Source organism: Caloenas nicobarica, chromosome Z (assembly GCF_036013445.1).
Source record: "Caloenas nicobarica isolate bCalNic1 chromosome Z, bCalNic1.hap1, whole genome shotgun sequence".
NCBI classification, from domain to species: Eukaryota; Metazoa; Chordata; class Aves; order Columbiformes; family Columbidae; genus Caloenas; species Caloenas nicobarica.
Genome location: NC_088284.1, coordinates 68,718,445 through 68,745,361, shown reverse-complemented (window position 1 = coordinate 68,745,361; position 26,917 = coordinate 68,718,445). Strand labels below are relative to the sequence as shown.

At 44.7% G+C, this 26,917-nt stretch overlaps 2 protein-coding genes across 3 annotated transcripts in view; one reads left to right on the top strand and one right to left on the bottom strand.

The window, feature by feature from the left end:
* Window positions 1–5,520: 5,520 nt before the first annotated feature.
* XPA (XPA, DNA damage recognition and repair factor) lies at window positions 5,521–13,946 on the top strand. Its single transcript, XM_065657660.1, has 7 exons — window positions 5,521–5,581; window positions 6,839–7,096; window positions 7,486–7,602; window positions 9,619–9,724; window positions 11,327–11,492; window positions 12,167–12,284; window positions 13,721–13,946. The coding sequence occupies exons 2-7, from the start codon at window positions 6,931–6,933 to the stop codon at window positions 13,867–13,869; spliced, it is 822 nt and encodes a 273-aa protein (XP_065513732.1). The 5' UTR covers window positions 5,521–5,581; window positions 6,839–6,930; the 3' UTR covers window positions 13,870–13,946.
* A 1,391-nt stretch (window positions 13,947–15,337) lies between these two features.
* The window catches only part of NCBP1 (nuclear cap binding protein subunit 1), a 32,043-nt gene continuing 20,463 nt past the window's right edge, over window positions 15,338–26,917 (bottom strand). The window contains exons 17-23 of one of the 2 annotated variants that reach the window (XM_065656861.1): window positions 26,406–26,508; window positions 24,974–25,067; window positions 22,401–22,504; window positions 21,615–21,729; window positions 19,173–19,316; window positions 18,651–18,764; window positions 15,338–15,549 (exon numbers count right to left, since the gene is read on the bottom strand). In XM_065656861.1, coding sequence (XP_065512933.1) covers window positions 15,460–15,549; window positions 18,651–18,764; window positions 19,173–19,316; window positions 21,615–21,729; window positions 22,401–22,504; window positions 24,974–25,067; window positions 26,406–26,508 — 764 coding nt within the window. In that variant the 3' untranslated portion in view covers window positions 15,338–15,459. Of the gene's footprint in view, window positions 17,749–18,650; window positions 18,765–19,172; window positions 19,317–21,614; window positions 21,730–22,400; window positions 22,505–24,973; window positions 25,068–26,405; window positions 26,509–26,917 lie in introns of both variants that reach the window. The other variant, XM_065656860.1, reaches the window with a different exon arrangement.

The following is a 26,917-nucleotide window of genomic DNA, read 5'->3' as shown; positions in this document are numbered from 1 at the left end:
ACCCATTTTTTCCCTGTTCCAAGAAAGAGATCAATCTATGTTGTGTGTTAAATTGCTATTGTCACTGCTATTCTTTCTGGCCAAGCAACGACAAGTGTTCCTCTAGGGAAAACACACAAACACAACAACACAAACACAAACCCAAAAGCAACCGACAAACAAACAAAAAATACAAACCCAAAACCCAACCACGCAACCAAAACCCACTCAACCAACCAAAAAATCCACAAACAAGCAAACAAAACCCAAGACAACAAAATGAACTAACTGAAAGAATCCAGGTAGCAAGTGAAGACCCCGACCAGAAACTATTTTGTGGTCATGCTGAAGGAATACATTCAAGATTCAAATGCTGTGGGTGGCATAGTCCCTCAGAAGCACCTCCCACCGGTCCTGCATTCCTGGGATGCTTAAGCCATTTGCTGGCTCCATATTTCATATTTCTCTCACAGGTAGGTTGATGTGGATCTAAAATGCGCGGTCCCGTCACCACGATCGATTTTGCATCGTCCTTCTCCTCCCGAGCTTCCAGGCACTGAACTGGCCGCGGCTCCTGCTGGTGTCTGTCCTGACCAGCAGGATAGAGCCTGGAGGCACACATGGTCAGCACCATGAGACGAACTTCTCATCACACGTTTGCAGCTCACATTGGGGAAACCAAATTCTGCAGAGAGATCTGATTAAACCCATGGACAATGGCACCAAAATGCTTTGCAGAGATTTGCAGGTACCAGAACTGATATATCTTATCTAAACCCTGGTCACTGCCACATGATTTTCTTGCTATAGCGGACTTTGTCAGCTATTTTTTGGTTTTATGTTCCAGCTACTCTATACACAGGAGCAAGTCAGGCTGACTTGAAAGCAATTATAAAAACCAATCTCCTTATGGTATAGATTTTTTTTTTTTTACAAAATTATCATACATTGAATTGAAATAAAGCAGAAATTATAAATACTTATATTCTAAATCTCCTTCAATGCTTCAGGAAAACCAGAATTTTACAGTTTTCTCCAGAATGCTTGGCCTTTCACCATCCATACAGCCAGATCTCATGTCTTGGAGATTAGTAGAATAGATGATGTACTGATTTGCTGTCTCAAAAATGCCTGAGATCCTTTCAATAGAAAGAAAAAGTGACTAAAGCATTAGGCAAATTTTCTTAGTGTTTCTAAGTTGCTACAGGAGAGGTTCTTGCACGGATTAAACAACTGGCCAGATAGGAATATTGATAGGGCAAAAAAATCTGCCAACACACACATCCCTTTTACGTGATATGCGAATATCCCTACACGACAAGCCTTGCACAGCTGGGGAAACAAACAAACAACCAACAAAAAACCAAAGAAAAACAACAACAACAAAAAATACCACAAACACCGAAACCTGAAGAGTTCCTCTTTGTGACAGTTAAGACAGGTCTTCAAACCCAGTTCCAGGGTGTTTCCTCTAACTCCCACTGGTGGGGCAAGAAAAACCTCCCAGTACCTTGGTTTCAGAAAAAACACAGTTTCCTACTGTCCTATGATGTTTTTATTCTTTGTATTGAAGACATCAAATCATCAAAGGCTGCAGTTACAGAACATGTTTGAAGTTTTGCCACAGTATTCCATTCTTTATGTGCACAGAAGAGAAAGATGATTTTCCTGGTAAAATAATAAGAGTTTTTATCTTTCTGGATTGCCAATCAACAACAAAAGTGTGTAGTCAGCTCGGTGGTGATCTCTGAAACAGCAAAAACCAGCATTTTTTCATCATGCCTTGACATCTTCCTGTTCATAGATGTGAAACCAGTGTTTTCTGTTAATATTAAAAGCAAGTATATTAAAGTCCTATTCACTAAAAGTAATAAAACAGAAAAGTCATGTACAATGCTAGCAAATGAAATAGATTTACATTGTAATTTCACATTCTGTCATCTCCTGTAATGAGAAAATAATAGCAAACTTGCATTAAGATCTCCTGTCAGGAGAGAATGCCAATTTTTGTCTTTAAACATTTGCACTTCGATTCTTGCCTACCTGTTCTTTTCAGATCTCTTGCTCAAGCATTCAACACTTTACGTGTTTCCTCCATTATCTATCTATTCAACCAAGATTATATACATCAATTGGGAGATGATAAATGGAGTGTGAAGACAGGTCACATTACTATGAAAATCCCCTCCTACAGGTAGTAAGCAAATGAGAAAATCTCACACAGAGATGACAAACTTAATTTACTCTGCATGTCCCATTCTGTCCAACAGGATGATTCACTGCATGTCTCTGATCCATGAGCTATGGCATAGGTAAATTCAGAAAGAGAACACACAAATCCAAGCAGGTGCACTCTCTGGTTTTAACAAGTTCCCTTCGTTTTTCGTAAGTCACATGCTTTTTTTCACCAAGAAGCCAGCAATACTTTGCCATTTATTTATCTAAGGTAACATAAGAAATGGGTGTATCAAACTAAAGATTTGATGGAAGTATAATTGCAAAGGGCATGGTGGTTTTTGCCTTACATCCCTAAGGATGCAATCAAACTGTTCTCTCCCATAAAAGCATTTGAAGTCATTGGACGAAATCCAATGCCTTAGTCATTCTAACAGGCAGCAGCCAACAGCCTGTATGTATCGGCTGGTCAGTTGCTGGCTACAGAATTTAAATGTGGCTAAAATGGATGCTACCACCAGAGCCGTCCAATAGAGGGAGAGGGAGAAGGAGCAGGAGAGGGAGAGAGGGGAAAAAGAGAGGGCGAAAGAGAGGGGGGAGAGCCATAAAGACATTTCTCTCCACAGCCACTTCCTTCAAAAGACAAGCCCATAGAAAAGTAAGACTTTGTTAGATCTGTTTCTCATGGAACAAATATTTTTACTGAGGGAGGACGAAAAGATGTTTTTGCCTGTAGGTATGCAACTGCAATGCAACTGTATGCAAATTGCTATTAAGACTTTGTGGACACAGAGAAATAAGTATATCATGAGCCAAAATGGAAATACACAGCACGACAGTTGCTCCGTTAGCATAACAACTCCTGGTATAGATGAACATTGAATCTAGCTTGAAATACCCCATCACATGGGCTTACTTGCTATTATGTGGCTCCAGGTGTCTAGGTATCGGTTACAGCACGATTCTCTGTGAACAGGGGAAGAGGTGTACAGCCTCAGAACAACAACCCATTCAGTCCAATGTCCTGCTTCCACCACAGGCCACAGGCGGACATGGAGGGAAGAGGAAAAACAAGGCAAATATACAATACCTCCCTCTGCAACACTCATACATCCTCCAGCTGCTTTCAGCTCTGGGGATTTCCTGAGCCTGAATGGGTGTTCGTTCACTAACTCTCAAGACAGCCCTCTTCCAAAATACTCGCTCAATCTCCCCTGCACCCCAGAGAAACACCCTGTACCCAGCGTGCCATTCAGAAAGGCGCTGCACACGTATCTCTCATGTCGCTACGTGGAGAACTGTCCCCTCGTTTGTTTAGAGCCTGGCTCCCACTACTGCAAATCTGAGGGTTTGTACTCAAAAAGTCAGTCGCCACCCCCTCCCCCCGCTGCAGGTCACTTAGGATGTAACAGGCCTCAGCATATCCTAAGTAATTTATTTGGAGTGAAAACTCCGAGACAACTCAATTTTTCCTTTCACAAGGCACAAAGCCAGACAGCCAAGCATCTTTGTTATCCTTTTCCAGTTCCAGCATTTCCTTTCTGAAAAGCAGGAAACACAACCGGGCATGGAGCTCACGGTGCGAGCTCGCCACAGACTAGTGGAGTGCCATAAACATGTTCCCTGCTTTGTTCTCCGTCCCTTTCCTTAAAACGTGCCTTGCTTTTCCAAACACCACGCTGGTGTTTATGCAGGCCACACATACTCAAAGTCTTGCTCCTGAGCGGCAGCAAGCGATTCAGACGGCACTATCCTTTATGCAAAGTTAGGACTAGGTTACGGCACATACATCATCTTGCATTTATCTCCTCTGCATTTAATCTACTTTTTTAGCGCCTAGTCACCCACAGTTCTTTACAGATGACCCGCACCCCTGCTAACTTTAAAAAGTTTTGTATAGTCAGCAAACATTCTCATCTTGCTGCTCGCCCTTTTCGCCAAGGGAGTGATGAGTTGCCAGGCACTGCTTAGCTGCCTCCCTGCACTCAGCTATTCACTGATGCTGTTCTCCGTGGCTGTGAAATAATGCATGTCTACACTTGCCAATTAATGACAGCTACTTTTTAATGCATGGCTACCAGCAGCCAAGTAATATCAAATATTACTTGGTGTGCAGCACCTGAAGAACCATCTAAAACGCACATACCATTATGATTATTAACTCATGTCCACCCATTAAACCATGTGTAATATTAAACATGAGTATTATCACATAACCAGAGGAGTGCATATGAGACAGTTGGTAACTCCTTGCTAATGAATAGCTATTAATTTTATTACCTTCTCGTGACCTTGAAAATTAGGAGTGCTGTATTTGATTCGTTCTAGTCGGAAGCAGAACTGGGGAGAATACTCTGCTGTGATTGCCCAGTCAGACTGACTCTGACGAAAAAACCTCTGGTATACGTTTCTAAAACAGCTCAACTTAATAAATCACTAGCTGCATTGCACGGATAGTTGCGGCCCACAGCCAATTTTGTGTGAGTGCTTTGCCTCTGAATTTGCTTCTGTTTGCATCTTCTGATTTTCTTTTAATCCCAATTCCAATTTGGCTGCATAATAACAATGTCCTTCTGTCCTTAAAACCCTTACAGAGTCACAATGTGACTTCACTTTAATGCAGTTTCAGTTTGTGAATGATACAAAACTACTTGTTAACTCCTTAAGCACAACCGAAAAGTTCACTCTTCCCTAAATTTCTACTTCTACAGAAAAAGGGAGAAAAGAGTAACACCAGAATAAAATAAGGGATGCAAACATACATGTGTTTGCTTTTTCGAGTAAACAATTCAACTTCCAAGTAATTTAGTACACACTTTACTTCAAACTAGTTTTATTTTACTTACTTGTAATGTGTTTATTAATCTCTTTGTAACTCCACTGTCCGTAAATCCAAAGGAGAGTAATAAGGTCGGAGAAACGTATGCTCGTACTGCACCATTTCATAAGCCGCTTCCTGTTGGCTAGGATTACGATTTATACTTTCATCTACTAACTACCTTGTGTTACAGACCCTTCTCTTTGACTGTAAAAGGTATTTGGACATGTTCATTGTGGCACTTCTCCAACTTCACACAAACACTGAAAAGCAATCTTGCTGAAAGCGGACGGTTTAGCGAGACTTGGTTATTAATTATTAAGGAAGAGGTTCTGCGATCTGCGACAAGAGAAGTATTTTAATTGACGGCAGGAACTACCTATCCCTCATTCAAATATTTGAGCCACTTAAAATGTCTTCATCTGCATTAAAAAAAAAAATATATATATATATATATATATATATATAAACATTTCCCAGAAGTGGAATGTTCTTTTCACAGCGTTTACAGCACACTCTGCTGGCTGCTGTTGAAAGTTAATACCAAGCATGGACGACATGCTGGAAAGAAACGTGTTTTTTTGACACAGCAGAACAGAGTCCATGCAGGTAATTACTGTGGGTAGTTGGGGCTGGAGCAGAGAGGCGCTGGGGACACATTCCGAGGGCAGCAGGGATGGGCTGCCAGGAAGTTACTTTGGTTTTATGGAAGAGGAAGACTTTGGGGGAGGAAGACTTCTTTTCTGTGCCGTAAGGTCACAGCAGTTCGGCACGGAGGGAGCAAACATCTGCGCCAGCCTCCCCATCGCCTTTGCTTCAAGGGCAGGGCAGGCCCAGCCTAACGGCCGACGGAGGATCACGGGCTATTCAGTTTTAAGCTGGCTTTATATGAAAGTGGCTTAGAGCCACATTTGCATGACAAAGCCATTTGCGCGTATCTCATCAATAAGGCAGGCTCCATTTGTCCTCCCTTCGCTCTGGCGCCTGGATAACGCGCCACCATTAGAGGCAGCGAGGGGGATTTCGGCGGCGAAAGCTGTGGGTCCGCACGCCGAGCACGGCTCCCGTCAGCCGGGGCTGGGACCGGCCACGCTACCGGTACAGGCACGGCACGGGCAGAGCCGCGGCACTACTTAAGCACCGCTCTGAGGGAAGAAACGTGGCTGGGGCTGTTCCGGCGGGCCCCCCGCGCTGGGGCAGGCCCGGCCCCGCGGCAGCAGAGCCGCGCTGTGTGCGGGGGGCGGGCAGGCCCCGCCGCGCCTCCCGCCCGGCGGCCTCCATGTTGTGGAGCCGCCACATGCCGGCGCTGGGCAGGGGAGCGCGGGCCGGGCCGCGTGTGTCGGACAAAAGGGCGTTTGCCGGGTGACGCTGTTCAGGAATTCCTGCCGCACGGGGGGGGGGAGCGGGGAGGTGGAGGGTGTTTTTTTTTTTTTTACACAGGCTTGCTCAAGTCTGAGGCGGGGGCTGGTGCAGAAAGCGCTCGAAACGGCACACGCGGCCCAGCGCGGAAATCGCAGGGTCATCGGCTCCCCTCCCCCACCCCGCCGCACCGGACTGGAACCCGCGGCCCCAGCCCCGCGCCGCCCGGGCCGCTCCGGTTCCCCCCACCTCCGGCCGTGCCCCCCATCCCGGGCCCGCCGGCGCCCCCCGCCCCCCGCGGCCGGGCGCCACGCAGCCCGCAGCCCCCCCCCCCCCCCCCCCCCCCGTCCCCGGCGTCCCCTCCCCCCCCCGCCGCTTCCCGGCGCCCCCCGCGCGGCAGCGGGGCGGGGCCCGCCGTGGCGGGGCGGGGAGGCGGGGCGGGGGCTGCGCGCCTGCGCGAGGGGCCTCGCCCCTTTCGCCCCCTCCTCCGCCTCTCTCTGTGCGCAGGCGCAGTGCGGCGGCGGCTCGGCGAGGGGAAGGGCGAGTCGCCGCTGCCGGAGCGGGGGGGATTCGCGGGGCTCCGCGGCTCCGCCGCCGCCATGGCGGGCGCGGCCGCGGCCCCGGCCCCAGCAGAGGAGGATTCAGCCGCGGCGAGCGATCGGCCGCCCCTCTCGGCGGCAGTGCTGGCGAAGATCGAGCGGAACCGGCAGCGGGCGCTGGCACTGCGGCAGGCGCGGCTGGCGGCCCGGCCCTACCCTGCCGCAGGTCGGATGGCGGCGGCGGACGAGCCCGGCCTCGCCGAGCGGCTCCCCGCGCCCTTTTTTTTTTATTTCTTTAATCTTTATCTCTCCGGGGGGGGGAGCGGGGGCGCCGCGCCGCTTTTAGGCGCGAGGCGGCGGGGAGGAGGAGGGAGGGGGAGCGGGAGCGGCGGGGGGGGGATGGGGGGGGAAGGGAAGCTGCCGCCGCGGCGCGCGAGGGCCCCCCTCCCCCCACGTGGGGGGAGGGGGGGGCCCTCTTGGCGCGCGCGCGCGCTCGACGCGGCCCCCCCCCCCCCCCCCCCCCCGCCTCGCGCCGCGGGGGAGCGCGGGAGCGCCCCCTGCCGGCGGCGGCTCCCGCCGCGGCGCTTAACGCGGCGTCTCGTTTGTCTTCTGCAGGCGGCGTGCGGGCGCGGGCCCCCCCCAAGGTCGTGGACACGGGAGGGGGCTTCTTCCTGGAGGAGGAGGAGGAGGAGGAAGAGCCCGGCGCCGCCGAGAAAATCGTGCATCCGCCCGGTAAAAAAAACCGCGAGGCAGCCGAGGCGGAGCGCGGCGGCTGGGGCGCCGGGAGGAGGCGGCGCCGGGCGCGTGTGGCGGGCGGGGAGGGCAGGAAGGCGCGGGGGCGGCAGTGAGCCGGCTGCGGGACGGGCCAGCGGGGCGGGTTGGGCGCCCTTTTTTTTTTTTTTTTTCCCGGGCTTTTTTTTTTTTTTTTTTTCCTTTCTTCGTCGTTTCCCCGCCCCGTTTTTTTTTTTTTTCCCCCCTTCCTTTTTCCTCTTAACGCGGCTCTGGATGTGATCCATTTCTGGCGCGTCCGATTCTTCCAGCATTAAGGCGGCTAGCAAATACGCGGTGATTAAAAATGAGGAATTTTAAGCCGCGGAAGTGGGACACAGTAAGTGCCCCTGGGTATATCAGGTTTTTCCTTTCTCCGATGGACGTTATTTCTACTATTTCTTTCGGGAATTTGAATTTTGAGATCAAAGTAAGTGTAAATTTGCGCGGGTTCGTCGGTTGTGGGAATTTTTAGATTGATACCGTTTATGCCAAGATCAGAGCATTGCTGCAGTGCCGGCTTTTATCGTTATAAAACGTGCTGACGCCAAGTTGCCGATCGTTTGGTAGAGGGTTTCGACATATTGTCTTGCGATATTCTCCCTCCAGAAAGCAAATGGAGGAGTAAGGATCCCAAAATAGCTTCACTTTCTTCTCTGGGATTGCCTTTGTCTTGCTTTGTTCTGCTCTGAATCAGCAGCAGGGCCTTTGGTGCAGTGTATCTCTTTGTTAGAAATCACCACCAGATTTCATTAAGAGTCTAAGCAATTAGCAGCGCTAATTCTTTTTGGGGGGGCTAATGTTTAATAATAAATTAAGTAGATCTGGGATGCCTTTGCACTGGGGGTATTTTTGCTGTGTAATTCTTAAAGCGATTGTTGTAATAAAATGCCTTTATGTTCGGGGGTACTGCCTTAAATGATGAAATGTGATGTAAGAGCATGACTATGTGAAGTACCGAGCATTCCACTGTTGCCAGCAGGACTGAATCGGCATAAAATGTCGTCTTTGCTGGATTGAACCTGCTATAAATGCAAACGCGATTAAAAATGTATGGTCCTGCATGTTAAGCATTAATCTTCCTTTTCAGCTATCGTTAATATTCCGCACCTTTAGCTCGCGGAAATGTATAGAAACGTTAATTTTTTGCTAGAATGACGACGTTACTTTAAAGGAGCACTCCTTACAGCCGCGGCCACCTGAGCCAGTGTTCCCTGGTGGGTGCCCCACGGAACGTGAAGCAGATGGCGATGGAACCCGGCGAGGACGCAGCCAGGAGCCGCGGCCGGCACTGAGATGTCTGGGCTTGGAGCAGTGCTGAGAGGGCTTGGGGAGAGGATTGTAGTGGAGCTCCATCCCCATTCCACTCCTAGCAGCTCTCTGGCCACCCACCCACGTGTGTGCCGGCGGGAAGGGACAGGACAGGAGCCACGCCGACGGGTTTGGGGACAGGCAGGGGAGCGATGGGAGCGGGGCTGAGCGGACTGCGATTCCAGCACCGCTCCCGTGTGCTGCCTGCTCTACCCACCCTCTGCTCTGCCGACTGCACCCCCTGCCCGCTTCCTCCCGCTCTGCCCGCACGCCCTCCAGCATCAGGGCGTTATTTTTGGAGGGCCAGAACGGAGGAAGCTGTAGCGGGGTGATGTGAAGCATTTAATGTGGAAATGTGGGGATTATTTTTTTTTTTTGCCTTTTTAAACAATGGCTAAGTTAAAACAAATGTGTCCATTCGAATGTTGGAATCCAATACTTTCTACAGTGAACTTCCCAGCAAGAACAGAAATAATAGCGGCAGAGATGGGATTGCATCATTAATGGCTTTGAATTTGTACTGTATCATTCTGGAAAACTTCAATGGAGGAGTGAAACTAGTCTGTAACAAATACTATAAGAACTTATTAGTAAAGTTGCCTATAATACCAATTGCAGATGCTTGTTTTTATCATGGTAGTTCCTTAAAAAAAAATTTCTTTCCATTAGCACCTGTACTAGAATTTGACTATCTCATCTGTGGAGACTGTGGCAAAGAATTCATGGACTCCTACCTTATGCAGCACTTTGATTGGGCAACATGTGATAATTGCAGGTATTACAAATAATCAGGAGAGGGATGCTTTATTTTATGTAAAGATTGCTGGCTATGATTTAGTTAATTACAATAATTCTGTTTAATTAAAAAGGCTATCAGCAAAGCAACATTTTTCAGTAACTTAATATGTACTAAAAAAGTGAATGGAAGTTGGCTGATAACCTCTGTATTTTCCTTTATGGAAGAACAGCAGCGTTGTCTCCTGAGTCTGTCTTGGGGGAGATGGGTAGATACTTACACAAGGTTATGGAAACATGGTATCTTGAGGGCAGTTAGTGTGTTTGTCAGCAGGGAAATTAATGTCTGGGTGCAGACCGGAGCTACTCAAAAACGTGATGGAACACACAATACCTGCTCTCTGAAGTAGAGCGGGGATTAGGAGAGTGTTTGCTGTCCCAGTGAATTAACCAGGGTGAAGTTAGTACTTTGGTCAGCAGGACTGGGCTGGTACCGGGGGGCGGGGGGTCACTGGCCGCCCCGGGGGGGCGGGGGGGTGTCCTTGAGCAGGAGGCAGCCTGCGCCCTTATCTGTAACACAGAAAATGCGCCAAAAGCCATCGAGATAACCAGGGCAATGCGGCCAGCGCCGAGGCAGCCGGCTGCCCGCGAGGTCAGGGGCGAACGAATGAATGAATGAATGGGTGAACGGCAAAAAAGCTGGCGGCGGGGTTGGTTGGGGCGCCGCTGCTCAGCGCAGGGAGCGGCCGCGGCAGCGCACGTGGTGCGGGCGGCTCGCAGGCAGCAGAGACAAAGTGCTGTCTCCTGGAGGGACAATGGGTGGAAAAAGGATGTGGGGAGAGGGCTGGGAGCGCTAGGAGTGGTTTTTTTCCTTTGGATTAATTAGCTCTTGTAGCTGAGTGTTAAGAGATTCCTCAGTGCATTAGCTTTTACTGTGGACTTTGAATTCTAGCAAAGCTAAATTTACAGCAGTACTTCCGTGATGACCTAGCACTTACTGTTTGGCACGTTGTTCCGGCTCAAGCAATTAAAGTTATACTTCAGTCAGGATTGCGTAAATGTATTTTTTTCATTAACTCATTAATGCTGCTGTGCTTACACAGTTTTTCATTATCTATCTGGTAAAAGTTATGGTCTTTTAAGGTTCCTCTGCCTACTGCCTTGCATTTAGAAACAAGTCTGTCTGTGTTCCTAATCTGTCTCTGGAATCTAGAAGCATATGGAGTGTGTATATTCTCAGGTGATCTGACCTGTCTCATGTTACACATTCTTTCTCTTGACCATGTGTCAGGCCTGTGCTTTTGTCCTCTTGAATTGCATCTGGGTTAGGCAAGTACCTAAAATTATTCATACCACTTTTAAGTTTTAGTTACTCCCTCTTGTAAGAAAACAGAAGAAAAGCTCTTCTAGAAAAACAGGCTTCTCAGCCTACGTTTGCTCAAATGGGAGAAATTTTTAAATTAGTTTCAGTAAACCTGTCCTGGAGTTAGCTAGATTCTTGGAATCCAGAGTTATTTGCATACATGAAAACTGAGAGGACGAGGGCTGCCTGTATTTCAGGAATGTTAGCATGGTAGGGACTTGGATGTTAATAACATGGTTTTGAGGTGTAGCTTTCTCATCATTATTTTACATCTTCCAGAGATGCTGAAGAAAAACATAAGCTTATAACAAGGACAGAAGCAAAAGAAGAGTATCTTCTTAAAGACTGTGACTTAGACAAGAGGGAGCCAGTGCTCAGATTCATTGTGAAGAAAAACCCTCATAATTCACGATGGGGTGACATGAAACTTTATTTAAAGCTACAGGTACAGAAACTGTTACCATATTTCAGAGCTCTTTTTACCTTTGTACAACTTCTGTAGCCAAAATGGTGTCACTGCGGTTCTGATTTCTGAATGATTTTTGTCAAAGCTAAGTATATTAGGCGTAGCTTGTGTACATTTTCTGTACAGTTAGAATAAAGAGCCGTGGTCCAAATTCGTGAAAATATCAGTGTGTGGGAGCATTTTAAAGGTATTAATGGACTACAGCATTGGTGGTTAGCACAGTTACAGGTCATGAAGTGCGAGGCCTTTCAGTGCTGCTCCGAAATGTGTGGGGCAGTTGCTGCCTGTGGCCCCTGTAGCTGTGGCCTCGTGTTGCAGCTCTGCCCTCAGAGGCAGCAGGAAAGGCGAGTAGATCTTCAGGGCTCTTGTCATTTCCTGCTCGCTACTCTTACAGGAATGCTGCTGCTTTGGTGGGTATGCACGAAACTAGAGCTGCGTTTGCCTTTCCTGAGCAAGTTAAGTCTAGCTGATACTAAAAATCAGTGTGGAAGGAATGCCATGTTTGCGGGCCCAGAGCGAAGAGGCAGACAGGAGGCAGGGGCAAGATTTGGTTGGCTGGTGTATGTGTAGGGAAAAAAATAAATTTGTGAGTTAGAATAGTTTCCTTTTATCGTTTCAGAGGAAAAAGAAACACATTTATGTCCATCCTGTAGGTAATCAAGCGTTCTCTCGAAGTCTGGGGTAGCGAAGAAGCATTGCAAGAAGCAAGGGAACTCCGCCGTGACAACAGAGAGAAGATGAAACAGAAGAAGTTTGATAAGAAAGTTAAAGGTAAAGGGTTAAACTTACTGGTGCACTACCTGAAGTGAAGTACAGTTCTGTTTAATTTGTTTCTGCATCTGATTAAGTATTTAGAAAATCTTTGGTGTGACAAAATGGAGGCTTTCAGGAGCTGTGTGGGAAAGCCCAGAGCAGCCTGGTGTGACCTCATAGCTGACTATTTTAGGCAGAGGGTTGGACCAGAGATCTGTCCCTTCCAACCTGAATTACCCTGTTGTCCTATGGGTGTGATGTTAGTGACAGAAACCAATTATGATAGGTTTTAGATTTTTTTAATGACCCAGAATGTGCCATGGATTGTTCCTGTTACTTTTCCGGTCTTGTGGAGAACATAGATTTTTGTGGCAGTGGGTTATAACTCTGTCATACGTATGCTTTCAGGTGGAGTAACTGTAGATAAAGGTATAGAATGCCTTTTCCCACTATTGACAGTATTCCCAGCTGCTGTTTTTACTGCTCACTATCCTTGTTTTTTCCTGATAATTTAGGAGAGTATTCAATGGGTAGAACTTTTGAAAAATACTTTCGGCACAGACACGCTAGTAATTTTTAAAAAGGCCATGTGTTTTTTCCTTTGCACGAGCCGTGGCTTACCATGCTGTGCGTGCTGCCCGTAGCGCCCGTGCTTTGCTCTGGGTCGGCGTCCAGAGGGGCAGAAACCTCACGCATGCTGTACTGTGGTGTCTGGAGGAAGCAGAACGTGAGGCTGAGCAAAAAGCCCTGTCTTGACCATCGATGATGTGCGCACAGAAGGGCTGGCAGCAGGCTGCGGCCAGGATGCCAAAGTTCAGTGCAAGTAGTGGCCGTAACGTGGCAAAGTTTGCAGCCTGAACGGCTTGGCTCGAAACGTGACCAGGTTTTGCTGCTCAGTATGCTCGCCACCCTCTTGCAACATCCGGATAATAACTGGGGCTGAGCTGCTAGCCTCTGCTCTCAGAACCCGCCGTCTTTGCTGCGGCTGCCGCAGAGGCAGCTCACGCTGTTGGGCATAAAGCTCAGAGAATGCCAAGTCAGTCGGGAGGCTTGCTGTGACCTGAATGAAAAGTACTCTTTCTCGGTCGTGTAAAACAATGAGGGATTTTATAAAAACTTTTTCTCTGCATTCCCCCTACCCCTTTTGGATACCTTTGAATGGCTTCGTGCACAAAGGCAGTGGGCAACACGTACTTAGTCCAGATGGAAAATCTTCTCCTATGGGATCTCATGTTAGTGTAGTTCTTATCCTTTAAAATATGCAAACGAGGGGAAGATTGCAAGGCAAGTCAAAGCTTGTTCTTGCAATACCAGATTCTCACCCCGAATTTACGTAAGACTGGCAACAAGCAGATAGTCATCTCTAGTCCTCAGAAAAGTGGTTAGCTTGAGCTTTATTAGCCTTTATTTAAGATTTATTTAAAATCTTAAAATTTTCATATGTTTCTCATCAGAACTCCGCCATGCCGTGAGGAGTAGTTTGTGGAAGAAAGAAGCTCGTATCCACGAACATGAGTATGGACCAGAAGAAAATATTGATGAAGATACATATAAAAAGACATGTACTGTATGTGGCCATGAATTAACTTATGAGAAGATGTAGTGATTTTTTTTTTAATTTCTTTATCTTTTTAATGGTATTTTGTATTGAAGTCAAATAAATGCTGATCATGAACAAGCTGTTGCCAAATTTTGTGAAGAATGATGTTCCTTGGTTATAAGAGGCTCTCTACAGAACAATTAAGCTTTGGCTTTTAAGCTATAGATTTTAGGGTAGAATATTAATACATATTTGACCATTCAGTCATTTGGTACCTCATAGGCCAAAAGTAAGTTGGTATCATTCTGCTTAATATGCTGCTGAAATTAAGGTGAACTTCCAATTATTTGTGTGCTCCCATTAGAGGAAGACGGCTCCATTTTCTGTGTTAACAGTTGTCTGGTTTCCAGTTCGTGTTGCCATGGGTGGGCAGAGGGCAGCTGGCTGACAGAGCACCTCTGGTGGTTGGAAACCCTTGTGCAAATCAGGTTCTCCTGCTTCCATTTGGAGACTCCATTAAAGAGCTCTCTCTAAACTAAAGCTGCATGCTGCTGGGGAGGCTCTGACACATCTCTGCTTTGTCCATAGAGCAGTCCTGAAGTGTTTACTGCTTTTTTCCCCAAGTTTTGGAGCAGAGACTAAGGTGATTCTTATAATTTTACTTTTTTCATTTACAATTTTCTGACAAAAACCTGTCCAGGGCGGGGGGGTGAAGCAGCAAGTGCACCCAAAAGATGTTTCAGTGGAGGGTGGATTTACTTTCAAATTCGCAGCTGTTATGGAACACTGGTGGAAATGGCTGGTGAAGCAATGAGCTCTAGGCAGCAGCTCTGCATTTGTTCACCATTGTAGATACGGCAGATCTGGATGAAGTCTCTGGAGCTTTCTCAGTGGTTCCCGGGCCAGCGTGGCTGTGCAGAACTGGAATTACAGGAGAGGAGGTGTGTGGGAGGGTGGATGATGATACCACTAATAGGTCTTCACCTCTCCCACACCCTCCCATGGCCTGCAGCCCCCTGGGACCCGCCTTCCCACCCAGTGCAGAGGACCTGGGGCCCTGCAAGGCCTAGGGAAGTGGCACATGTAGGAGGTTCTGGCAGAGCTTTTGGAGTTTGTCCTCCAGGTTGTGGTTGCATGACCCAGTGTTGCCCTGGGGCCCAGAAGCCCTCTCCAGGGGAGCTGGGTGGTGTGCGCTGGCTGCTGAATCACCCATGGGCAGGCTGCAGCAGTCACCCCACAACCACCGCCCAGCCCACCCCACCTCCTGCAGCACCACCCAGGAGACCAGAGCTGGCAAGGGAGGGGAAGGAGGCTGCACCAGCAACCTCCTGCACCCAGCAGCACTCACGCTCACCTGGCGTGTCGGACCAGCCCACACCGCAATGAGGAAGACTCGTGCTAACCAGGGCACCAGCAACAGTGCCAGGAAATGAAACTGCTACAAACCCAACAGCATTTAACAGCAGCATAACTCTGCTGTGAATGCTTTGCTTCAGTGCCCCCCCCAAATACGTAGGACAAACACTCCCAGTAGCAACCTGCTTCGCCTTCATTTATTTTTGTCTTTAATTGTGCATTTTTTCCAACCACACCACATTTCTACAGCATCTTAACACTATCCGCCACCTCATGCTTCAGCAGTTCCAAGTTTCTCTAGTTAGCTGCTGGTATCACTACACGTCTCGTTCTCTCTCCTACAGATCCAATCAGTTTCCCCACCATGCCAGATGTGCACCACTGGACCTACAAGGAGGGGAAGGTGTCCAGAGTCAAGAAACGTAATCAAAGCCCATGCTCACCCTGGAAGTCAAATCGATTTTGAAAGACGTTGCTATTTGGTTTTAAATCATAAGATTACGCTCGGCATTTTCAGCTTGATCCCCAGCACTCATATTTGTCAAGGCTCAGAAGAAGTTACAGGTTTGCAAGTTTTAACTGCATTATCAGTTTTACAGAAGTCACATTTAAAGTCAGATTCCCAACATTAGTTAATATCAGAACCCTGATATTGATCCAAGCCAGTGAAAAACTATTAAATCCCAATTAAAACCTCTACAGTATTAAATGTTTATTTAAAAAAAAAACACAACTATTTGATTACTCAAGAACATTAAAAGAGAAAGATTTGAAGCATAAATCTGTGCATGACTGACAAAACCCTTGCGTTAAGCAAATTTACAACAATTAACAGTATACCCTGAAAGAATGGAGGGATCAGTCAAATCAGAAAGGGTAAGCAGAGAAAGCAGAAGTAACAGATCTAAGTCTATGAGGATATATTGGATTGCTATAGGCCACACACAAACTTAGGTCAACACTCAAAGTAGAAAGTTCCATTTTTTACCCTCCTTGCTTGATCAAGAGGTCAATTGGTCAACATACAGATGAAATGCATTACTAGGCATAATACTTGAAAAAATAACTTGTACAGGAACAAAATTACCCTAAGCTCATCACTTTCTAAGCTTAAACTGAATAGCACTGGGCATGAAATTCTTTAAAACATTCATCTGCAAAATGAGAAGACCATAGACAGCTTGGCAACACACTGCTCAATGTCTCTGCCATTCATTACTGCTCACTGTAACACAGACCATTCTGCTTTGGCGTTTATGTATGTAACGTTACTTGCATAACTCAAAACTAAGGCTACTCTATTTTCAGGTTGTGTTTTCCCAGACCGTCTCCTGTGAATTATCACTTAATTTAGCATTAAAATGGCTTCTGAAGACATGGGAGCCACGTGCTATTGTCACATTTTAAAGAGAAGGGTACCAGATGCAGCCACTGCAAAGCCAGATGAGGTGAGGACACTTGGTTTATCCACCGCCCCTACCAGAAGGATTCCTACCATTGCTGCAGGCCTGCAGGTCCAGCCCAGCGCAAGCGTGGCAGCCCAGCTTTTAATAGTTACAGGCTGAAATAAAGGAACGAGCTGAACCCAGCCCTGCCCTTTCCCCTGGCATCCGGGGTGGGAGTGTCCAGCACCCAGGTAAGGTTTGCAGTAGGGAAGTTGAAAGTTTGCTCCTCTCCAGCTCTTGTGTCCTGTCTCTATTTAGCAGTGAAGGCTGCTGCCAGCAGTCGTTGAAGACCACGCTGCAGAAGGGATTGCATTTTTCACAAGTTGTCTGCAAAGTTCCTCTACCGATTGTTTATAGCTACTGGAATAAGACACTAGACAATACATTTAAAAAACATATTTCAATTGTATTACAACCATGTTCTTTCAAACTGTGAAAATCTAGCTGGCTTGATGATAAAAAAAAAATCCATATGCTCTATACTACTTTGAAAGCTTAACTCAGGTGTTTCACATGCTCAAAGTTAAGACACTTTTCCTATGCCATACTAGAGAAATTACAATGCTGCTCACTGAGAAGGTGCATCCCCTTTCACTCACAAAACATCATGAACTGTTTCTCACTTCTGCAGTTCCTTTGATTTAAAGGCCAGGCAGAGGTAACAAATTATATAGTTTGTTTTGTTGTTGTTGGTTTTGTTGTTGCTTTTTTTTCGCTATTTTTATTTTTATATAAACAACAGGGGAGAAACCAAAATACTATAATGAAGTCAAGAGTCAAACCAAATTAGAAGACAATGAGAAGAAATCATACTTTATGTCTATCCCCTATCAGTCATGTCTTGTAAAGCTTATGCTTACAGAGTTTGCCCTTAGTTAAAGTACTGTATTGTTTTGTATAGGAACACATGAAAGCCAGTTTTAGTTAAAAATTTCTTCCATCCCCATGTCAAGTTTTCCTGTTAAAACAAAACAAAAACCAAAAAACATTAAAGTCCTGCAGGCAAGACTCTGCCCGTGAATAATCCTCAGGCCTGCAGAGCACAGAACTGCTGAAACACAGCCAGTATGTGGTGGTCCAGTTCAGCTGTAAACAGGAGGTTCTCTAGGGTCACCATGTACTGCTGGATTATCTGGTGATGCTGGCAGATAAAAAAACAAAAATAAAACACAAAACTTTATTGTTTTCTTTTATCTTTATGTAACAACAGGCAGAGAAGTCAAGACATGAGAATCACAGGTGAACTGTTTTCATCGAAACTGTTAAGCACATCTAATTTCCACAACAAAGCAGCCAGTGATAAGAAAAGCATAATGCAGAGCCACTGCCGACTGCAAGGAGAAAATGCGTGCTGAAATCCTGTCTTGAAAAGCACTGTGCTCCCTGCAGCCCTTCGCTCCTGGACTCTGAACTGTGTGCAGGATACCATGCAACTGCAGAGATATCCTCAGAGAATCGTATTTGCTTTCCTCTGAAGCCACATCTACTAGCAGGGCAGGGTTCAGTCCAGGGGAGGATTACACCACCACTCCCATTCTTCAACATACCTTCCGCTTGCATAGGCATAATTTTCTATGACTATCACTTTCATCCAGCCACCTGTGGTGCTTATCTGATTTAATACGGAGCCAAGAATTCAACATTATTTTTAATAAATATTTACGCATCTTATTAAAAGGAGTTCTGCAATATTTTAGTCCACTTATTTAAATATGACATGTATTTTAGTACTCTGATTCGCTCACAACTTTGCCCTTACTATAAACACACATTTAGGTTGAGCTCAGTGAAATTCATAATCACATCTCAGTATCTTTTTGCAGTATGATCACAGTGTGGGGATTAACCAAGGACCAGCCACTCCACCAGTCAGGGGCAGAGACGTGGCCAGAACCCAAGAGATGCGAGCTGGCCCCACAGGAGCCTCCAGAGAAGACTTCTGCTGCCACCTACCGCTGCTCGTATGGAGGTTCTCCAGCCACAAAACCTGACTATCCAGCACGTACAGCCCCACCGCCTTCCAAACCCAGAAATGACACTTACCTGCAGGAAGATCTGCTGCAACCTCTCTATACAGCTCTTGTACCAAGGTGTAAATACATCAATTCCCCCAGTCTCGCAGCGCACTAAGTGCTCAGTTAACAACATAATGAAACGCTGCAGCAGAGGAAAAAAAAATACAATTATTTCAGTCTCATCGAATGAAAGCAGGATCCAAAGCTCAGGTAAGAGGATCTGAGGGACACAAGCTTTGAACAGCAATGTGAGAACAATTATTTTGCTTGGGAAACACTGAATTTAGTAAGCAAATAAAATGCAGTTAGCTTCTGTTTGTTCAGGGAACTGTATGCTAGCAGAACTCCTCCGTTCCTGAGCACTTGAAACTGAACAGATCTTCCTGTTTTTGCAGGGGGATGATATGAACAGACTCTACCCCATAGTAAACCCATCAACCCCTTCCCACATTCTTATTCCAAGAAGATGCCTGTGATACAAGTGACACTGAAATCTTATAACTCAGTAACTTTAAAACCTGGAAATGAGAAGATACTTTGACCGTCATACCTGGAATATAACGAGGAAGAGATTCTTTTGCTCACTCTGGGCTGACTCTACTTTTTCCTGCAAGCGCTCTATCTGCTCTTCCAGTGGTCCATCTTCCCGATCGCTGCTGCGGTCATCATCATCATCATCATCATCACTGTCTCGCTGTAAGTGACAACACCACAAGAGTAACTATCAACGTGACTACCTGTGGATACTGCCAGTGCCCTCCTGCTCTGTGTGTGAAAAGGTCTCCAGAGCAACTGAAGACCAGCAACTGAAGTATTGTATTTTGAAGGACATTTACTCTGAATATAATTAAGGAAATAAATTTGGAAAGAAAATGCCAATATAGGAAAGCCCTGGGAAAAAAAAAAAAATTAAAAAAAATCAGTATTTCAGAGAAACCAGAGCAAGCTTAAAGATTTCCTAGTTCTTCATTTAGCAGAAACACAGTAAAAGGTAATACCCCTGCTGACTTTATAATTACCAGATAACGAACAGCTTTTAAAAAAAAATTCATTGTAGATTTATAAAATTGTGTCTGCTGCAGCAGGGCAGGTAATTCATTCAATAAACAGTTCTGAAATCTCAGGGCTCAAAAAAATACAGCACTTGGAGCAAGAACTCTTGATGAATCTGTCTGATTAGCACAAAAGAAGTCTAGAGACTGTAGCCCCTGGTGTTAAACTGGGGACTCCCTGTATTCACGACTAAAAGAGGTGCTGTTAGACTAGAATTCACGACTAAAAGAGGTGCTGTTAGACTAGAAAGAGTCAGCATTGAATCCAAACTGCTACCTCGGAATATGGCATGTTCTCATTGCCTCAAAACCAAACCAACACAACAAGAAAAACCACAAAACATGCCTAAGTACCAGACTTGGGAGCTTGGGTAACAAAGTCTTACACGAGACTACAAGAGATACAGGAGGAAAGGCAGAATCTGGTGGATTATGGTACATTCAAATACAGATATTGCTTCAGTCTCATAGGATTGTTTCTATGCAAAAATAGCCATTAAAAGCTCAAAACTTCAAATATTTCTAAAAAGGACTATGTGCAACTTGTGACAAATATAGGGCCATGTGTTAACTCACCTACTGCATAGCAAATGAAGCTCTGAAATCAGTGTAAAAAATAAAAACAATTTACCAGAGCAATACTCTGTAGGATTTTATTCTCTCTAGAGGAACTTGCTTTTTCCTCCATCTACAGAGGTCTCCTGAACTCAGAACACTAAAGGACCAAAATTACCTAAGAGAAAGCATGTAAGCCTTGGACTCGCTCCACAGTGAGGCAATCCACTTCATGCTGGGGATACCCAAACTCGACAACTTACTTACTCTAAAAGGAATGGCCACGCAGCAGAGCAACAGCCTGCAGAACTACTCACTGTTGCATGTAAGTGTTTCCTTCTGGCAAAATACTCATATTTATAATGCTCGGTAATACGGAGCTGCAGCAAGAGACAAGTACAGAAACGAAAACACCGATATATTTGTTTAGAGATGCCAGAGAAGCTCTTTGCCTCACAGTACGATCAATGACTGCACCTAGGTTGTCAATAATCACAGGCATTTATCAGCTGCTGATCAATGCAGATTGATGATGCAAGCAACTATGATGGCTTTTGCTGGAAGTGAAGGAAATCAGATGAATGGGCTGGGATAAACTGGCACTGGCAGACTGTGAGGTATTAGTGATCTCTCAAGAGAAGCTTCTGGAAACTTGCTCTCTGCTACTCTCAACATGTTTATAAAGTGACTTAATTCTACCATGACTAAGTACTGCATTAAGCGAAACTTCCTTGGGCCCTGTCATTCGCAGCTGCCACAGAACACATTCCCTCACCCCGTTTTACTCTCCCACTTGGGACAACAGAACACAACAGTGGCTCATCAGTTAGTTGTATATAACAGTAACCCAGATCATGCCAAGTTATTCAGATAAATAAGATGGAAGGAGGAAGTGGCACATGCCAGTGTCAGAATCCAGCAGCATCCATCAGAAGAACAGTAACAGCCAACTTTTCAATAGCAAAAGCTGTTTCCGTGTACTTCTGCATGGAAGCCACAAGAGTACTCTTTAACAGAACTTACTATAGATAATTTATAACTCTTCTTATTGTAATCTAATAAGGCAATTGGAATCCAGATTAGAAAGCAAGTGGAAGACATGCTCATATTGGAAGAGAAAATCGTGAAAGCGAACTTGAACAGAGCAAATACACATGAATTCCTTTGAAGATTTTACGGAATTCTTAGGTTATAGTACCATTAGAAAAGTAGACTGAGAACATGCATCTAGTTTTTGATGTCTTACTGCTACAGATGACCGTGTCTGCAGACATGCTTCCTGATAAAATACTTATTCAGTCCTTCCCCAAACCAACCATGCATCAGTTTGACAGCATGCAGGTTTGTATTGCTTAGCTTAAAATAATTAAAACCAAATTACTCACTCTTTTGTGCTGCCTGGCCAATCTTGCCTTAGTCTCCTCCAGTTCTTTGTGAATCTTCAGAACATGCTTATTCATCTTACGAATTGTGGAATGTAAGATCTCCCAGATATAAAACCTAGGGAAGACATAAAGCTCAAAACACTACATTACACACTACTCCAAGATAGAAAACTACATGTAGTTTCTTAAATAAAAATGTATCTGGGGGAATTTAAAAAACTTAGTATCATCTAAGACATCTACTAGAGTGAGCAAACACTCAGCATATAGGAAAGCATACCTGTAATGTAAGAAAGCTAAACAATCATTTCTTTCCTACTTTTTTGCAGTACATTTCCAAACCAGCATTCTATTTAATACACTTACTGCAAGACTACCAACATCAAATTGACTTCTCAGACCAAACGCTCTCCTGTTCTCCATAAGAAATGTATCAGTGGTGGTACAAGTTACACACCTGAACCAAAGATCAGGACCACACTAAGCTAGCAGCTATAAAACACACAGCAACAGACTTTGTATAGTAACAGGTCCAGTGTTGTTCTGCTTTGGCAGGCTCAGAGACTACTGGCAAAATGACATGGTAACAACATTCCTGTACTGTCACATAAACATTCATACCCCAGCTCGGAAAGAAAAATGCTGAAGTACCTATTTTGTAGAAGGAGGAAATGCTTAACTGCACCTTTTTCTTCCACTACCCAGTTTTCATAGACTAAACTGTGTACTGGCCACTTAAAACAGTAATTCAGAGACAAGTAACAATCCAAGACAAATTCTTGTTACCTAGTAAAATCATGTGCAAGCTCTGAAGAGAAGATCCAGTTTGCTACCGCAGCACAGTCAACAATTTGTGTCCGAATCATCTTGTCCACAAGCACGGCAATCATCTGTATATTGTGAAAGACATTATACACACAATCTGTGTAAAGTACACCAGCCTCAGATAAAAACAGAGATGGACTGATGCAGCTCTACGTTAGTGATATTACTGGGCAATTTCAAATTCTTTAAGGAAGCTGTGTAGTCTAGCCTAAAACTGCTCAAATTAAGAGATGTATGTCAATTACATAAAGCATTCTGATCTTGTTTAACGACCTTTTCTACTTCTTGTGAAAGTCTTTGTTAATGTACATACTTCCATACAAAAGCAAAAAAACCAAGTACCATATGTGGAAGCGAGGCCTTAGAGACGTAAGTCCCAGCATCTGACACCGAAGTTCTCAAACCAGAGCATGGACACCTGTCAGATCACCATAATGAAGGAGCTACTGTTGGCCTACTCTCCCTGAACTGCAACACTCTTCAAACATGTCAGTGAGTTCTCTGCAGGGCCTGTTCATCTCAGGACAGGGGCAGCGCCGTGCAGTCAGTGGTACAGCTGCTGCCATTGTTCGGGGGGGGTTTCAAGCAATTGAGCAGGCAACCACAGAGAGGAGTTACTGACTAAAGCAGTTGCAAGCTGTTCAGAAAAAAGGTTTATCTTACTTACTCACATGTTTAAATGCCACAGTATCTAAGAACCACAGCCTGCACTGTATTTATCCTTAAAACCACCCCTTGTCAAATAAGGAAGCGTAACAAAGCTCCTTTTAAGGAAGGAAAATTAAAATAACTGAATGAATCATACGGAAGACTCAGCACTCAACTTGAAAATCCCAGGATAGCATCCTATGCTCTATTTGTCTTTCTGTATTGCCATAAAGAATTTCTCATTACTTAAGACTGATCTTCCAAGAAACACAAAGTTGGGATTTTGAGAAAACGTTTCATCTCAATGTTAATGTTTCTCTTTATGAAGTCAGCACCACAACCTTGCTTACAGGTCCAGGGACTACTGATGCCTATGGCTAAATCACTATCTGCAGCACATATCACTCATTAGCAGTATATGTCTTGCAAATACTGCAAAGAGTTTGAAGCAAATCAGACTGTGCCAGACATGGGAGCAGGGCGAGCAGCATGTAAACAGACTCTGGACAAGCGTCCTGCTGTCCAGGCACCGTTTCTTCTGTGTGCCAGGGAGGTTGTGGACTGAGGAAAAAAAAGTGCTTGACCAGAAGACTGAACTGCAATAAAAGCAAGAGAGGAAAATTTAAGTTCCATGATCAAATAGCACAGCAGACCTTCATAACTTTTGCACTTGATATTTTTTTTGATCTATTCCTAAAAATCTAATGTGACTGTTTAGTCTGGGTTTGAAACCTCCATCTCAGTTTGGTCATATTGCAATACAAAGGAAAGAAGAGGAAGAGGATATGGACATTAGATTGCAGTAACACAATTTCTTCTGATTCAGTTAAATGGCAGTAAAAGGTAGATTGGACTGTCATCGTCACATTTTCAAGGTCACTAATTTGGGCAGGAATTTTAACATATTAAAAAAAATCCTGCTTTTTTATGTTTTTATTGTGCTTTAGAAGAGACATGACATCTTGCATAGGTATCTTCTAGGTGCTCAGTTTTTCCCCTAGGGAATGGGCCACAGTTCCAGTAACAGATCCAAGGATTACCCTTTCTTCTCAGTAGCATCGCTTCTGGAAGTCTGGTCTATGCAGCTGTGAGGTACAGTCCACAATAAAATGAAACACAAACACACCAGTAAGGAATATGTGAAATAATTAATGCAGGCAAATTTGGCTTGAGTTCCTTATGGATTTCTATTTATAGAAAAATGACGGCTGAGGGAGAAAACAACTGCTGTGAAGAAACTGAACAGCTTCAACAACTGAGGCATTTTGCATAGCTCTTTTAGGGTGTTATTTCCTCTGGCTCAAGAATGAACATAGTCATGGCACTGTCAGACTGATGTGTTCTGAACGGCCACTGACTGCAGCTCCACTGACTCTGCCCACACACAGCAGTGACTCCAGCATGAGCTTTGTGGAATAACTGTATGGCTTTCACTGGCGATTGAAAAAAAAAAAAAAAAAAATCCCTAAAAACCCCCAGGTTTCCACATTTCTAAGAATGTGACCTGCTTTTGATAGGAGATCTAAATTTTATTTCAATTTACACATCTACACTGTTTTCCAATTTTGAACAGAAACATGATTTTAGCAAAAGTTATTCTCTTGTATGACAAGCAGCATATTATGAATCTGAGTCAGAACGACAGCCTTTGCCCTCCCACAATGAGCTCTGAGGAAGGCTTCACTGATGGTATATACTTTATGCTCAGGCTTCATTTTAGGCACTAAAATGTAAACAACGATAAATATAATCTGAACTTCCCTTCAAATAAGATACCAACAGACAAGCTATTTTTAAAGGATGTAAAGCAAACTGCAATGTTTTTTATTAAATATGATCTCTGTAAGTTGAAACTCACAAAGATACTTGACATTGCAACCTCTTACCTGTGGATGATTCTTCCAAACCTCATATACAACCCTCAGAACATGGAGTTTCCCCTCATCGCTTTCAGCAAGCGTTTTGAAGACTTCATGAAACCTTTTAATAGATGTAAGTAGTCAGTGGAGGGGTTGGGATCAGGTCAGAAGAGCAGTAGATACAAGGCAAGTGGTTTAGATTGGCCGAAATAATTTTGTGACTATCTGCAGCAATTCTTGAACAAATATTCCCTGGAAAATATAGCCATCCTGAGCCAAAATAGGCTACAAAGACACGACAGCTCCTAAAAGCAACTTAAATCTTAGTGGTCAACCTACTCCCTGTGGCTGGGCTACATTTCCCATATCCTTAAAAGCAGGAGGCACTTTCATGCTTTGTGTGCTTAACTACACACAGCTGGAGCAAAATCTGTGGCCTTTTGAGCCTCAGACCTTCCACTTTATAAGTTTCCCTAACTTCAGACATATATCCAATCTGCCTGTTTTTGAAGAAAATGCTGCTAAAAGCCTCTGTTTCTGCAGAGTTACACTGACTGCTACACAGCATTCACAACCCAGCTTATTGTAGTATAACTATAAAGCATTAAGAGGCTCTTCAGCTGCCGTTGCTGGTGTGCAGCAGTGAAAATACCATGGCTCTGTGTATTCATATCACCCTACCTCTTGCACTACCAATTGCGGGTTTCTACCTACAGCTTCTTATCAACATTGCCTCTATAAAGCTCCCAGGTGCGTGTTTTCGTAACAGCTTTACATATCTCTAAGGACAGACAGAAAAATAACTCACTGAGATGCACGTGACTACACTTCATGTATCAAGACCACTTAAGAGTAACTCCAAATCCCACAAGATTAAAAATCAGTTATTTTATCTCATTTTGCTAAAAAAGGCGCAGTAAATTCTTCGGAAGTTAAAGTGTATCTTTAAGGGACTCACTCTAAAGTATTTTAGAATGGATTCTACTGTGCTTTGGTAGACAGAAGTAGTTTACAGAAGACTGCTTTGAAGTTTCATGCTTTCTTTTTCCTTCTTCATTTTTTTTTTCATACAGACATAACTGTTCTAGAGTCATATTCATAGTAGGAGACACTGTGGTGGGATCTACCCGGTCATTCAAATGTAAGGAGAAACCCTTGTTCCCCACCATAATCAGCAAATAAGTAATTCTAAAATGGAGTAAGATTCCAAATCTGTCTCATTTGAGTTACATCACATGGCTGTACTGTACACATTCCTGTTAGTTCCATTAATATATATAATCTAGGATTTACACTACCATTCCTTCTGTAAGTAGCGTCATTAGTTGGCCTAATCATATTGCATTGTGGAGCACCTAAAACATTGCTGAAGCTTGCAGTCCAGTGCTTTTATCATGTACTTCACTGTCAAAATTAAAGCGTTCTGTAGGCCCCAAAATAATGCACAAATTACACTTACTTTGCCAGGGCACTGAAGGAGTGGCTGAAAGACTTTGCAGCTAGATGGAGCAGAGTCTGAACAAAGACTTCTATTTTCAGCGGGTTGAAGGTAAATCCTTCATCTGCAAGTTATTTAAAGTTGATACCGTAAGTACCTCAAGTAAAGCATGTAAGCTACTCATAATGTAGAGACAACATAAGGTTTCAACTCATTTCACAAAAAAGATTTTCATCAACAGGGTTTTGCAAGGCTGAGCAAAGAGCTAGTAAAGACTTTCCAAAATGTGCAGATCTCCAGGCTCTCATTTTGTCATGGAGAAAACGTGCAGAAAGAATTCCAGGTCAGTGAAGAAGCTGTAATCACATGTAACAACACTGAAGAACAGCAGCCGTGAAAGACAGCAAAGGAAACTGCAGAGTTCATCAAGCTGAAGGCCTGGCCAACCACAATGAAGAGAGAGTGGATGAGGAGAGAGGAAGGTAAGGATGATGAGGGTACAGAGGTTGGATATTTCTGACATGGGAGAAGGG

Coding starts and splice junctions, on each gene's coding strand:
- XPA (XM_065657660.1), top strand. CDS start 6,931: ATGGCGGGCGCGGCCGCGGCCCCGGCCCCAGCAGAGGAGGATTCAGCC. Junction 7,603..9,618: donor GAAAATCGTGCATCCGCCCG/GTAAAAAAAACC, acceptor TCTTTCCATTAG/CACCTGTACTAGAATTTGAC. Junction 9,725..11,326: donor GCAACATGTGATAATTGCAG/GTATTACAAATA, acceptor TACATCTTCCAG/AGATGCTGAAGAAAAACATA.